Here is a 12,888-nt window from a genome sequence, read left to right on the forward strand (position 1 = left end):
CATGCAAATAAAGTGTGCCAGCAGTGTGATAATATATATAAACAAAAAACAAAAAAAAGGACAAATGCACAAACCTGCTGCTGCTTAGATCACTGCAGCTTCTAGGGCCCAGTTTCTTTTACTGATTTAAAAACAAAACGGAAAAAAAAAAATAAAAAAGTTGTGCCTGAAACGAATGCTGTTTGTTTTGTGTCTGCCGGGCTGCGGTGTCCGGTGACTGCCCAGGGCGCCGGCCGGCTGCGGGCCGCGCGCGGGAGAGGCCTCGGAGGCCTGGAGGCCTTGGTGTTAGTAAGCGCCTCGCAGTCTGCGGTGCTGTCAGCGGCGGACGAGAGCCAATAAAGTTGTACTCAGTTTTTGACTCTGGCACCCCGGCTTCCATTATTGGGGCGAGGCCGGGTAGGCGCGTGACCCCGGCTCCGCCCGCGTGGCCCTGGCGCGCCCGGCGCAGGCGGATTGCGTAGCGGGCGGGGCCGGAAGTGCTGCTCCCGGGCGGGGGCTGTTCATGGCGGTTCCGGGGTCTCCGGCTCTTCTCCCGGGTGAAGTCCTAGGTCCGCGGGTGGCCGGGTCGGCGGGGCTGGCGGTAAGGCTGTGGGGGGCTCGGCGGGCGGGCGGGCGGGCAGGATGGTTGGGCGGGGCACCTTCGGGGCCGAGCTCTGGACAAAGGCCCCGGGCTCGCGAGGCAGCCAAGGGGTCCAGCAGGCTGAGAGAAGGCGGGCGGGGCCGCGGATGGGCGACGCCGAGGGTGGGGCTGTCCCTGGGGACAGAGGGCCTGGCCGGGCCGGGGTGGGCTGTCCTGGGTTCTGAGGCCGGGACCGGGGTGGGCTGTCACGGGGGACCGAGGCCCGGGCTGGGGTGGGTTATCACGGGGGACCGAGGCCTGAGCCCGCCCGCGGCCCTGCTATGCGGGCCTCCTCGGGGACCGGCCACCGAGTCATGGACGGCGCTGCGTGTCTGAAACACGGCGCGAGCGGCCCCTCACCGCTGCCCGCCTGCAGGTGCTGGCCGGTGTGAAATGACCGAGTACAAACTGGTGGTGGTCGGAGCAGGTGGCGTTGGGAAGAGCGCGCTGACCATCCAGCTGATCCAGAACCACTTCGTGGATGAGTATGACCCTACCATAGAGGTGAGCCCGCTGCGGCCTCCCATCCCGGCCCTCGCTCGCCAGCCAGCCTTCCCTTGCACTGCTCCTCCATCCATTCCTCAAAGATAGGGGATAGAAACCAAAGAGCTGTCCTTCAGAATGCATTCAGTAAACCAGAGAATGTGCATTTGCACCGCTAACGGTTTTCTTTTAAAATTCATGGCTTTTTTAAATTTTGTAAAACTTGTAGATTCGGTGTTAAATTCAATTTCTTTACATATTATATTCCTGTTAAATAAGAGATCAGAGGAAAATAATTTGGTTTAATAGCATACGGTAGGATAGAGATACAGAATTCATACATCTTGAGGTTCTCCAATTTTTACCTAGTCAAAGCCCCTGAGACTGAATTGCATCACTACCAATTTCAGCTCTGAGTAGCTTATTTTCATATGTGATACTGGGAAAAATCACTTAAATCTTTCTGAGCCTCATTTTTCTTGTGTGATTAATTTTCATATATTTGCAGGCCAAATGGTAGTCGGTGCCCATAATCACAATACTGGGGAATCTGAGGCAGAGGTTCTGAAGTTTGAGAACAGCCTAGGATCAAATTTTTTTTTACATAACTCAGCTGTCTACTACATAGGCTATTGTAAAAAAAAATGGATAAGCTGAGTATGGTGACAAACACTAGTCCATCCCATCCACTTTGGGGGTGGAGACAGTGACAGGAGGATCCAGAGTATGAGGCAAGCCCAGATGAAGTAGTAGGAAGGTCCTGTCTCAAAAACTAACAACAAGAGGGTAGCCTATAATACTCATTACTCGGGAGGCTGAGATCTAAGGTTCAGGGTTCAAAAACAGCCCAGACAGGAAAATAAATAAGACACATCTCCAGTTAACCATCAACAAGCCAGAATTGGGAGGTGTGACTCAAGTGGTAGAGTAACCAGCCTTGAGCAAAAAAATAGTAAGGGACAGCACTCAGGCCTAGTCTAGTTCAAGCTCCAATACCAACACACACACACACACCAAAACAGTCACAACTGGGAAAGTGGCCTGGGAGTATAGTTCAAGTGATAGAACACTTGCTAAACAAGGGTAAGCCTCTGTTCAATCCCCACCACTGGAGAAAAACAAAAATGTTACCAAGTTGTCTGTGAATGGTGAAGTCTTCACAGTACTATATACTTAAGGATGTTTGTGGTACTCTGGGAGTTCATGTTACAAATTGCCTGGAACCAATATCTGTGACTCTTTAAAGGGTTCATAAATTTGTCCAATTTTGTCCAATTTGTCTATCTCTAGAGATTGTTTTATTCCATCCTTGACCTCACTAATTCAAACTCATTCAAATTTAGCCATTATTACAAGCCAGACATCAGTGGCTCACATGTAATCCTAGCTACTCGGGAGGCTGAGATCTGAGAATGGAGGTTTGAAAAGTCAGTTCAAGGCAGAAAAGCCCATAGAACTTAACATCCAGTTAACTTAAAAAAAAAAAAAGCTGCAAGTGGAGCTGTGGTTCAAGTGTTAGAGCACTATCTTGAGCAAAAAAGCTCAAGGACAGCATCCAGATCCTGAGTTGAAGTTTCAGTACTGCCTCCCCCCCCCCCCCAAAAAAAAAAAATTGATTGCAGTATTTTTCAGTTTTATTTCTTGAGGGATAACTTAAAAATATTTCATAAGTGTAATATACAAGTATTTTATAAGTAAAATGCATAAATCTTACATCTAAAACTCAGGTTAAATTTATGTGCACTTAATTAACCACCCCTCAAGAGAATAAAGAACAAGAAAAATTAATGCTATATAACAAAATTAAGGGTACTTTCATATGATTATTCAAATCTGTCTCCAAAGCAACTAATTGTACCTTATTTGGAACTTGAGGAATTTGTCTCAGAACTTTTTCCCAGTGGTATGATCTGCTATGGTAAGTAAAAACAGTTTGGGGCTGGGATGTAGCTGTGGCAAAGCGCTTGCCTAGCAAGTGCAATGTCCTGGGTTTGATCCCCAGTACCAAAAAGAAAAAGAAAAAACAGTTTAGGTGTTATAGATTCCCCCAAACAAAAGATATATGTATATTTAATCATAAGTATAAATGATTCTGTATTCAGGGTTAGGTTAAATTGTTGTAGGTATGTTTGGAATTTTAAAAGTCAAATCAAATAAAACAACTCAAAATAGTCCAGTTCATGGATTACTAAAATATATTCTTAGTTAATATCTGTCCTGGGGGGGGGGGGGGCAGGGGTGCTGGACTTGGGCTTAGAGCTTGCCAGGATTGCTTAGATCACTTGAGCCATGCCTGTAGTCCAGGTTTTTCCTGGGATTCTTGGAAATGGACAGTACAGGCATTGCTTTAATTTGTTTGAGGGTCAAATCAGCAATAGACTAAGTAATTAAGAGGTTCATTTATCCTTGATAACAGCATTTTGTTTCCTCTGGTTTGTAATCAAAGTCAACTCTCCTTCTCCCTCCCCTTGCCAGGATTCTTACCGAAAGCAGGTAGTGATAGACGGAGAAACCTGTCTGCTCGACATCCTGGACACCGCTGGACAGGAGGAGTACAGCGCTATGAGGGACCAGTATATGAGGACAGGCGAGGGCTTCCTCTGCGTGTTTGCTATTAATAACAGCAAGTCATTTGCAGACATCAACCTGTACAGGTGCGGTACAGTGCCTCTGGAAGGGAGACAGGGCTTGCCCTGTCCTGAGCTGTGTCGGGAGTGGAAGAAAATGGCGGGAGTGGTTTCAGGAGGTGTTAGCAGAGTAAATGCTGGATTTCTTGTATATAGTCTGCTGTTACAGTACATAAATGATGCTTCTTAGCACTGGGAAACAGGAAAGACAAATAGGGGTGCATAACAAGGAGTACAGAGAAAGAGGACATCCAAGGCCAGGGAGTTTCAGAGCTAGAGGGAGCCAGAAAAAACTCTAATGTATTACCTTTGTTTTCTTTTTTTCCTTTTTTTTTTTTTGTCAGTCATGGGCTTGAACTCAGGGACTAGGCACTGTCCCTGAGCTCTTTTGCTCAAGGCTAGGGCTCTTCCACTTTGAGCCACAGTACCACTTCCAGTTTTCTGGGTATTAATTGCAGATAAGAGTCTCATGGACTTTTCTGCCCAGGCTGGCTTTGAACTGCAGTCCTCAGATCTCAGCCTCCTGAGTAACTATGATTATAGGCGTGAGCCACCAGTGTCTTTTCTTTCTTCTCTCTCTTTCTCTCTCTCTCTCTTTCTCTCTTTCTTTCTTTTTCTTTATTTTTTCTGTAGCATCTGGCTATATAGCCCAGCATGGCCTTGAACTTGCAATTCTCTTGCCTATACTCCCTGAAAGCTAGGACCACACACATGTACCACCTTGCCCAACCAACACTCCTATTTTATAGAATCAGAACTAGAGTGCAGAAAATAACGTTGGATTTTTAGAATCATGGTTTCTATTAGTAGCAAAAACCCACACTTCTGAGTTGAATACTCAGCTCCATCTTTTATTACCTCTGTGACTGTGGAGAAAAATGACTCCTGTCTATATTGGTCCCTCTCCAGAGATCATAGCCCCTGCTTGCTAGGATGTGGTAGCCTGGGACTCCCTCAGAGCAAGCCCAGGCCTATGGTGTGTACCACATTGCTGAGCACACACCACACCGCATGTGGTCTGCCCTGAGGTCTGACTTGTGTTCCATTCATATGTAGATGTCTGCTTTCTGAAGTGAGTGCAAAACTGAGTTCACAGGATTTAGGGAGTTTTTGTCAGTCATGTGTTTGAGCTAAGGGCCTGGGCATTGTCCTTGAGGCGAGCACTCTACCACTTTGAGCCATTGTTCCACTTCAGGTTTTCTGGGGGTTAAGTGGGGATGAGAGTCTCAGGAACTTTCCTGCCTGGGCTGGCTTTGAACCACAATTCGTAGATCTTAGCCTCCTGAGTAGCTAGGATTGCAGGCATGAGCTATCAGCATCCAGCATCAGTTCATGATTTTTCCTTTTCTGTCTCTGGAAATTGGGAGGATCTGCATCCCCAGATTCACCAATCTTGACAAAAAAAAAAATTGGCTTCTATGCTGGTTGTGTCTGGACTTTTCTTGTTATAATCCCCGTGTGTGTGTGTGTGTGTGTGTGTGTGTGTGTGTGTGTGTGTGTGTGTGTGTGCGCGCACGTGCATGCTCACGCGTGCATACACACACACACACACACACACACACACACACACACACACACACACACACACACACACACACACACACACACATATCCCAGTCCAAAGAGTATTTAAAGCATCTGGTAAAAAAAAAAAAAAAGTGACTAGTATAGCAACATAAGATTAATAGAAAGTAGGCTTAGCCTGCTCCACTGGGTGTTGAGCTAGTGCCCGAGGCTGTGGCTGCTGCATGACCTCTGCCCTCCCATCTGGGTATGTGGATGCTAAGGGAGACAGAGCTCCCTGAGAGGTGCCAGTCTCCTTCTCCCTCCTATGTGCCCTCTCCTAACAGCTTGCTTTCTTGTGTTCTATTTCAGGGAGCAGATTAAACGAGTGAAGGACTCCGAGGATGTGCCCATGGTGCTGGTGGGGAACAAATGTGACTTGCCCACAAGGACAGTGGACACAAAACAAGCCCACGAACTGGCCAAGAGCTACGGGATCCCATTCATCGAAACCTCAGCCAAGACCAGACAGGTGGGGCAAGCTGGGAGCACAGGCATGATGTTCACTGGAGGCAGAGCAGTCTCAGCCTCCAAGTAGCTAGGATTACAGGTGTGAGCCCGTGGCAGCCAGCCCTAGTTCTGTTCGTTGTGTCCCACACCACCCTTTCCTTTTGCTGGGATGCTTTTTGAAAAATAATGTCATTCCTATGTCAGCCGGTTGGTGTGCTGCCCTAGGAATATCAGACTTCCTGTCCTTGTCCCAAACCACCCTACTCTATTAGCTGATAGAACATGAAGAAGTGTGAGTGGGAAAGGGCTTACCACTGGGAGGGGTCTGCTTCTCTCATTCTTTCTCTTTTGTCACAGGGTGTCGAGGATGCCTTTTACACCCTGGTGAGAGAGATCCGCCAGTACCGGATGAAAAAGCTCAACAGCAGTGATGACGGGACCCGGGGCTGCATGGGCTTGCCTTGTGTGCTGATGTAACGAGGAGTGAGCGTAGGTCTTCTGTGGAGTTTTGTGGGGTTGGGGGACTGGAGCAGGAACTCAGGGCCTGGGCGCTGTCCCTTAGCTTTTTTGCTCAAGGATAGCACTCTACCACTTGAGCCCTCAGCTCCACTTCCAGCTTTTTAGGTGGTTTATTGGACTCGAGTCAGCTTTGCCCTGACTGGCTTCAGACCTGGATCCTCAGATCTCAACCTCTTGAGTAGCTAAAATTCTAGGCATGAGCCACTGACCTTATCATGTAATTATGTCATTATTTAGAATCAGGCAATTTGATTACTATTCGTGGGATTGTTGCTATTTAAGTGATCATTTCTGTGCATTTTAACCTAGTTAATATTTCCTTTATGGTGCCATTTCTGGTAGTGCCATGGGCTTACTTGTAATTAGAAATAACATTTCTAATATCAGAATAATAACATTTCTACAGAGTTCAATTTTTTTTATAACATTAGAACTTAGAAGACAGTATTCATGAATTGTATACCACATTTTTGGCACAGATCTGGAGTTTGAAGGATCATTTCAAAACTAAATGATAACATGGTGTGTGGTCTTCTCTTTCAGATTCTCATGTCTGTTGTCCGAGAAGAGCCACTTTGAAGGTAGGACTCACTTAGAAATGCATTGCCCTTCCTGCTGTGCTCCCATGCCCGTCCTGTCTGTGTTTCAGCCGTTGACCACCAGTCCTGACTCTCGCGTCCTGTCTGTGTTTCAGCCGCTGACCCCAGTCCTGACTCCGGAGGAGAAGAACCCAGTTGCTCTCTTCATCTCAGAGACACTCCTGCTGCCCTGACTACTCGGGGGTCTTGCGAGAACCTCTCAGAACAACTACCTCCTCGCTTGGTCATCTGACCAGAGAAGTGCGCCTCCTCTGCTCCCTGGTAGTGTTCTGCCCTGGGTTTTCCCCATGAGAAACAAACCAACCTGTGCTAGGCAGGCCTTTCCCTGAGAAAAGCAGTCTATGCTCTGAAACAGGCTGGCAGCAGCTTCTTGAGCTCTAGAGGAGTAGCTGCGGGGTTCCTCCCTACCCCGCCCCTCTTTTTTACTGTTGAACCTCTGTTCATTTTTGGAGAAATGTCATAAATTACTGTTTTGCCAAGAATCTAGTCAATGTTGCCGATTGGTTTGATTGTCATGTGATCAGCTATGCTCTATAAATTGGCATGAGTCTGCCCCGCTTTCACAAATAGAAGGGTGAATGAACGCGCTGACCCTGGCATCCGCCTTACTCTTCCTGACTTCCATGAAATTGAATCCAACTTTCCCAATAAAGTGCCTTTTTCCTAGAAGTGGTTTGTAGACTTCCCCCGGGACCTCCGTGGAGCAGGGTCCCCCAGCCATGGGGGTGGCAGCCTCTGACTACCAGCTGGAGGAAAGGTCCCTAGACAGTCACCTATGGTAAGGTGCTTTCGCAGAAGCCTGGGTGGGCCTTTCCCAGGAGAGAGAAGAAACTGGAAACAGTGACTAGTGATAATCACTTCATGGCTAACCTCATCGCTTTTTAGTAGCTTAATACTTACAAAGTTTGTGAGTTGTTGCTGTTTTCTGTTTTGTTTTTAGCTTACTGATAATCTAATACTCAACAACTTCCATTTATTATGAAATTTGGGTCAAAGGAGGAAGTTCTTCAGTTACACATACTCAGATATCATAAAAGTTTGGTGTACTGCTTTATAGCTGTAATCCGTGATCTTCAGTCCTCAAATACGGTGTTACATCTCCACTGCCTGTCCTAGTTTCATAACACAGTAAGTGTCCTACTCCTGTCAGGTCACCACCGTACCGCCTCCCTCCCTCGGCCCCTCTGCAGTAGGGGCTGGGTTAACTGTTTCCGTTTAGTTAACCATGGTGCTAATGGACCAGGGAGGTCGCTGATGCAAAGGCTAAACAAGTCAGTTATCACAAAAGTAAACCCCTTCCCTAAGCCACTCCCTGTGTGGTAACTCTTGCAGTTTCACCAATGCCTGTTTGCCCTGCAAGGGAAGAAGAGGTTAGAGGTTAGTGCCGTGAGGCCTTCACTGGCACTGGAAAAGCCTGGGATCCTATGTGGGCAGTAGAAATCTTCAGAAGTAAGCCCTTTTTAAAGCCAATTTGAATAAAGTTGCTATTTTTTCTTGTTTTTACTGGAATGAGGATGAATCAGGAATGTGCCGGTTGTTGCTTATAATGTTCTTTGAAGGGTGATGAATTTATTCAGAACACAAAGGAGACTTGGACTTGCTATTTTAGAACAGAATGGAAAATAGAGCTATTGTTGACACTGGTTGGGGGCTGGCAGACAACACTGGGCCAGAGCCCAACACCTTGCACGTGCCTTGCTCACCGTGCTCGTGCCATGCTCATGTTCCACAGCCAGCTCCAGCCCCAGTAATGCTAATGAAAACAGACTTGGATCCCATCGAACCACAACTAATTCCAAATGACCACTCTCTTATATGGTCTTCTAATAGCTATGCATTTTTCTTGGTTTTCTAACATGAATGTTCACTTAGGAAACAAACCATTACCTGGAAATGAACAAGAGGGAAAGAAGCGCAGACTGCCCAGAGGCAGGCTCAGACTGTGGTCTGCTGGCTGATGCCTGCTTATGCCCGCTGCTCCACAAAAGATTGGTGCCTGTAAGCCTTGGGGCTGTGTCCTGTGCCTTTTGGCTCATTGATCTCTCATTTCCTTGAGGCTTGGCACCCCTGCCCCAATCTTTTTTCATTGACTCTGACACACAGTGTATTCTCTTGACTCTTCCATTTAATGTCAGATTAGGGAGAAGGTAGGCCACCCTGGGCTCCTAGGACCACACCTTGTCTGCACATCTATAGTGTTTTCACATGTGTTCCAGCACAGAGGTATCCAGATAGGGCCAAATTCCTACTTGAAAATCCTCTCCTTCTGGCTTCTTAAGGAATGACTTGGGGTTTAAATTTTGCCATGACAGAGAGACAGACATAACAGTTTAAGAGCTAAATAAGTTCTGTTAGTGTGATTAAAACTGGAGTTGTTGGAATATGTTTGTAATAAACTGAAAATAATGCTAGCTTACCTCAAAATCACTTTCCCCTTTAAGTGCCTGGTCAGCTGTTGTAAATTCCATATGCCTTTCTGGTAGTTGTTCTTTGAAGGTTGTGCATTGGCAAGCGTAGACATTCTGCCTGAAGGCTGCCTTGTCTGTGAGTGACTACACACTGCATGTATGCCAGGCTCAGTGTGCCACGCAGTGTCCTAAGTAACCAAGTTTTCCTTGAAGATTATAAGTTGTAAAGTTAATCTCGATTTTGTCTTTGTGGGTGCCCAGTCTTCATCTATTAAACTGCTGTGAATTTTTTTATCGTGACTTGATAACAAAATAGACAAAAACTTAGATTGTGTTTGTCTGTCTGTCCATCCTAGAATTAGAAGCATAATTATTGTTTTGCTTTGTATTCAGTCATGAACTCTCAACTCTGGCAGCTACAACCTACAACCAAGAACCAAAAACCAAATGGTGCATTCTGCTTTTTGTTATTCATCTCTGCTAGCTAATATAAGAAGCATGGTTAGTTAGTGAGCGAAGAGGTGTGGATGGTTTGTATAGCCAAGGAACTAATTCTTGTACATTATTTCTCATCTTTACTGTTTTGTTAACCATCTACTGTGCCATCAAATTATTTTAAAGTATTTGTTTTCTAGAAGAATTGTTTTAGCCAGGCACCAATGACTCACACCTGTAATCCTAGCTACTCAGGAGGCTGAAATCTGAGGATAACAGTTTGAAGCCAGCCTAGGCAGAAAAATCCCCATGAGACTCTTATCTCCAATTAACCACTCAAAAAACAAAAAAAAAAACAGAAGTGGCACTGTGACTCAAGGTGGTAGAGCACTAGCCTTGAGTGAAAAAACTCAGGGATAGCATCTAGGCCCTGAGTTCAAGTCCCACAACCCAAAAAACAAAGCACTATTTAAAGGTGTTCTTACCGGGTTGGCTATAGATAGATTTTGAAATGTAACTGATTCCAGAAGGCTAAACACTGATCTAAGAAGCAAGTGTTTGAACTCTGGAGGGAAGAACATGCCAATGGAGATTGTATGACTTCTGTGTGTCTGTACCATTTGACAGAGGTGGAAATATCAACAGTATCAACTGTGCAGTTCTGCTGTTTCAAAGGGGACTGTCAGTCTCCTTGGCCCTAACTTGAAAGGGCAAACACTTTAACGTGATTATTTTATTGTAAATCCATCATTTTTTAATTTGGTTTAATTAAATGCTTTAAAAATAAAAACTGGAACTTGTTTGCTTAGTAATATTGTTTTCTCCTACTGAAGTCCCTTTCTGGACAGTTAATACTAATCTCAGACTTTACATATGAGGTAGGCAATACTGGATGTCCAAGGTCCTTATTCACCTTCAGTATAGGAGCCAAAGTTGATCTTTCTGGGGTGGTCGTTGCCCTGGGCCTAAAAAAATCCCAGAAACAATTTCATAAGGAGAGTGTGTGTGAGTGGTGTGTGTGTCTCTGTGTGTGTGTGTGTGTGTGTGTGTGTGTGTGTGACAGGGCTTGAACTCAGCCTGGGTGCTGTATCTAAGCTTTTTTTTTGCTCAAGGCTAGCATTCTACCACTTGAGCCAAAGCTCCACCTCCAACTTTTTGGGTGCGTAAGTCTCAGAGATTTTTCCTGCCCTGGCTAGCTTTGAACCAGGATCCTCAGATCTCAGCCTCCTTTTAGCTAGGATTATAGGCATCAGCCACTGGTGCCTGGTTCAATTTTGTAAGTTTTAAGTTCCTGCCTTGTAAGTGGTCTGGTGGAATCCATGCTGTCCTGATTCAACCATGGTGCTGCAGCACAAGCCACAAGCACCCAGCCAAAAAAGGAACTTTGTTGTAAAGATGTAGCCAGCTGTTACTGGCTTACACCTGTAATCCTAGCTACACAGGAGGCTGAGATCTGAGAATCTCAGTTCAAAGTTGACCCAAACAGGAAAAGTCTATCAGACTCCATCTCCAACCAACTACTAAAAGAGAAGTAGAGATGTGGCTCCAGTGGTAGAATATAAGCTTTGAGCAAAAAAGCTAAGCAGAGGCATGAGCAACTAAGTCCAGATCCTGGTTCTGGTGGTATGTGTGTGTACACAAAGAATATACAGACCTGGGGGCTGGGAAGGTGGCTCAGTGGTAGAGTGCTTGCCTTGTAAGCCTGAGGCCCTGGGTTCGATTCCTCAACACCATATAAGGAAAAAGAAAAAAGCCCGAAGTGGCTCTGTGGCTCAAGTGGTAGAGGGCTAGCCTTGAGCTGAAGAGCTGAGGGACAGCGCCCAGGCCCAGAGTTCAGGCCCCACAACCGGACCCAAAAAAAAAAAAAAAAGAATACACAGACCTGTCTATTTGTTTCACTTTGCACTCCTGGAACAGCTTAATAAAAAGTTAGAGAAATAAATTATTAGTACTATGGCTGTCTCACAAGGCTCTCCCTACAGTTCTCTGAGGGGATCGGAGGGCTTGTTGATTCATTTTGGACTTTTAATATTAAATGTCAACTTCAAGTTTTTATAGACAAAACAGACTTACAAGGTTTCAATCTAACTTCTCAAGATGTCTTTCAGCCAAATATTGATTTGCAGAACATTATTTTGTTGTTGTTGGATGTGGGGCTTGGGCGCTATCTCTGAGCTTTTTTGCTCAAGTTAGCACTCTACCATTTTGAGCCACAGCATCACTTCTGGTTTTCTGGTGGTTAATTGGAGATAACAGTCTCATGGGCTTTCCTGCCTGCGCTCGCTTTGAACCATGATCCTCAGATCTCAGCCTCCTGAGTAGCTAGGATTATAGGTGTGATTATACCAGTACCCAGCCACAAAAAGTTCTTATAAACATGTTTGATTTTGGTTATAAATGTGGAGAATTGATTTGTACCAAGAAGGTTAAATACTGTGCAAGTTTTTCTTTCAGACCTAAATTAGCTCATAATTCAGTCACCTCAAGCTCCTACCCAAAATGGCAGTTGTACCAAATCCACAGTGGCCATTCTGCACTGCCTCATCTCCTCTACCAGGGAGTATTTCAGGCTTCTGGCTTCAAAGGCTCAGGGAGGCGTCTGCTCCATTGCAGTAGCTGTCGCTATCTTTAGAAACATGTTGAGTACTACATTAAGTACTCACAGAGCAGGTGCTAACTCTGTTTTCAATTTGATTCCAAAAGGGGATGGCAGTCAGAAAGGATGCTCCATAACAGAATTAAGTACAGCCTTTCAGGTTGGGAAGTCCCACCCCATCACAGCTGATAAGCTCTGGGCCAGGGGGACACCAGCGAGACAGAACCCCGAGTTTACACATTTGAATTCAGTTCACCGGGCTGGCTCCCCCTTCAGGAGTCACCTAGTTCAGCCACCTGGTTCTAGAGAGAACCTTTGCTGTTGTATTTTATATGTGTGTTCAGCAAGGTAAGGCATGGAGCAATGTAAAAGGCTTATGAAGCTCTCTTGCAAGTGACCTCTTACTCTGCCCCTCCACCTCACTGCATTCATGTTGTGTTTGGGTGTTGCCTGTTAGGCCCAGTGAAACCTAAATTGTTATTTTTTATTTTTATTTTTTATTTTTTGGTTCTGGTCGTGGGGCCTGAGCTCTGGGCCTGGGCGCAGTCCCTCAGCTCTTCAGCTCAAGGCTAGCGCTCTACCACTTGAG

The 12,888-nt window shown here is 45.7% G+C and overlaps 1 protein-coding gene across 1 annotated transcript; it reads left to right on the forward strand.

The window, feature by feature from the left end:
* Positions 1-466: 466 nt before the first annotated feature.
* On the forward strand, positions 467-9,701 carry Nras (NRAS proto-oncogene, GTPase). The gene is made up of 7 exons (XM_042692328.1): positions 467-580; positions 996-1,123; positions 3,578-3,756; positions 5,605-5,764; positions 6,100-6,231; positions 6,805-6,842; positions 6,956-9,701. Exons 2-5 carry the CDS (start codon positions 1,013-1,015, stop codon positions 6,217-6,219), a joined length of 570 nt encoding a protein of 189 aa, XP_042548262.1. The 5' UTR covers positions 467-580; positions 996-1,012; the 3' UTR covers positions 6,220-6,231; positions 6,805-6,842; positions 6,956-9,701.
* Positions 9,702-12,888: the final 3,187 nt, after the last annotated feature.

This window comes from Dipodomys spectabilis, unplaced genomic scaffold (assembly GCF_019054845.1).
Source record: "Dipodomys spectabilis isolate Male_0828 unplaced genomic scaffold, ASM1905484v1 ptg000148l, whole genome shotgun sequence".
Taxonomy (NCBI): domain Eukaryota; kingdom Metazoa; phylum Chordata; class Mammalia; order Rodentia; family Heteromyidae; genus Dipodomys; species Dipodomys spectabilis.

Excerpts from the sequence above, each read along its gene's own strand:
- Nras (XM_042692328.1), top strand. The coding sequence starts at position 1,013 with ATGACCGAGTACAAACTGGTGGTGGTCGGAGCAGGTGGCGTTGGGAAG. Across the intron at positions 1,124-3,577 it reads AGTATGACCCTACCATAGAG|GATTCTTACCGAAAGCAGGT; the intron begins GTGAGCCCGCTG and ends TCCCCTTGCCAG. Across the intron at positions 5,765-6,099 it reads CCTCAGCCAAGACCAGACAG|GGTGTCGAGGATGCCTTTTA; the intron begins GTGGGGCAAGCT and ends CTTTTGTCACAG.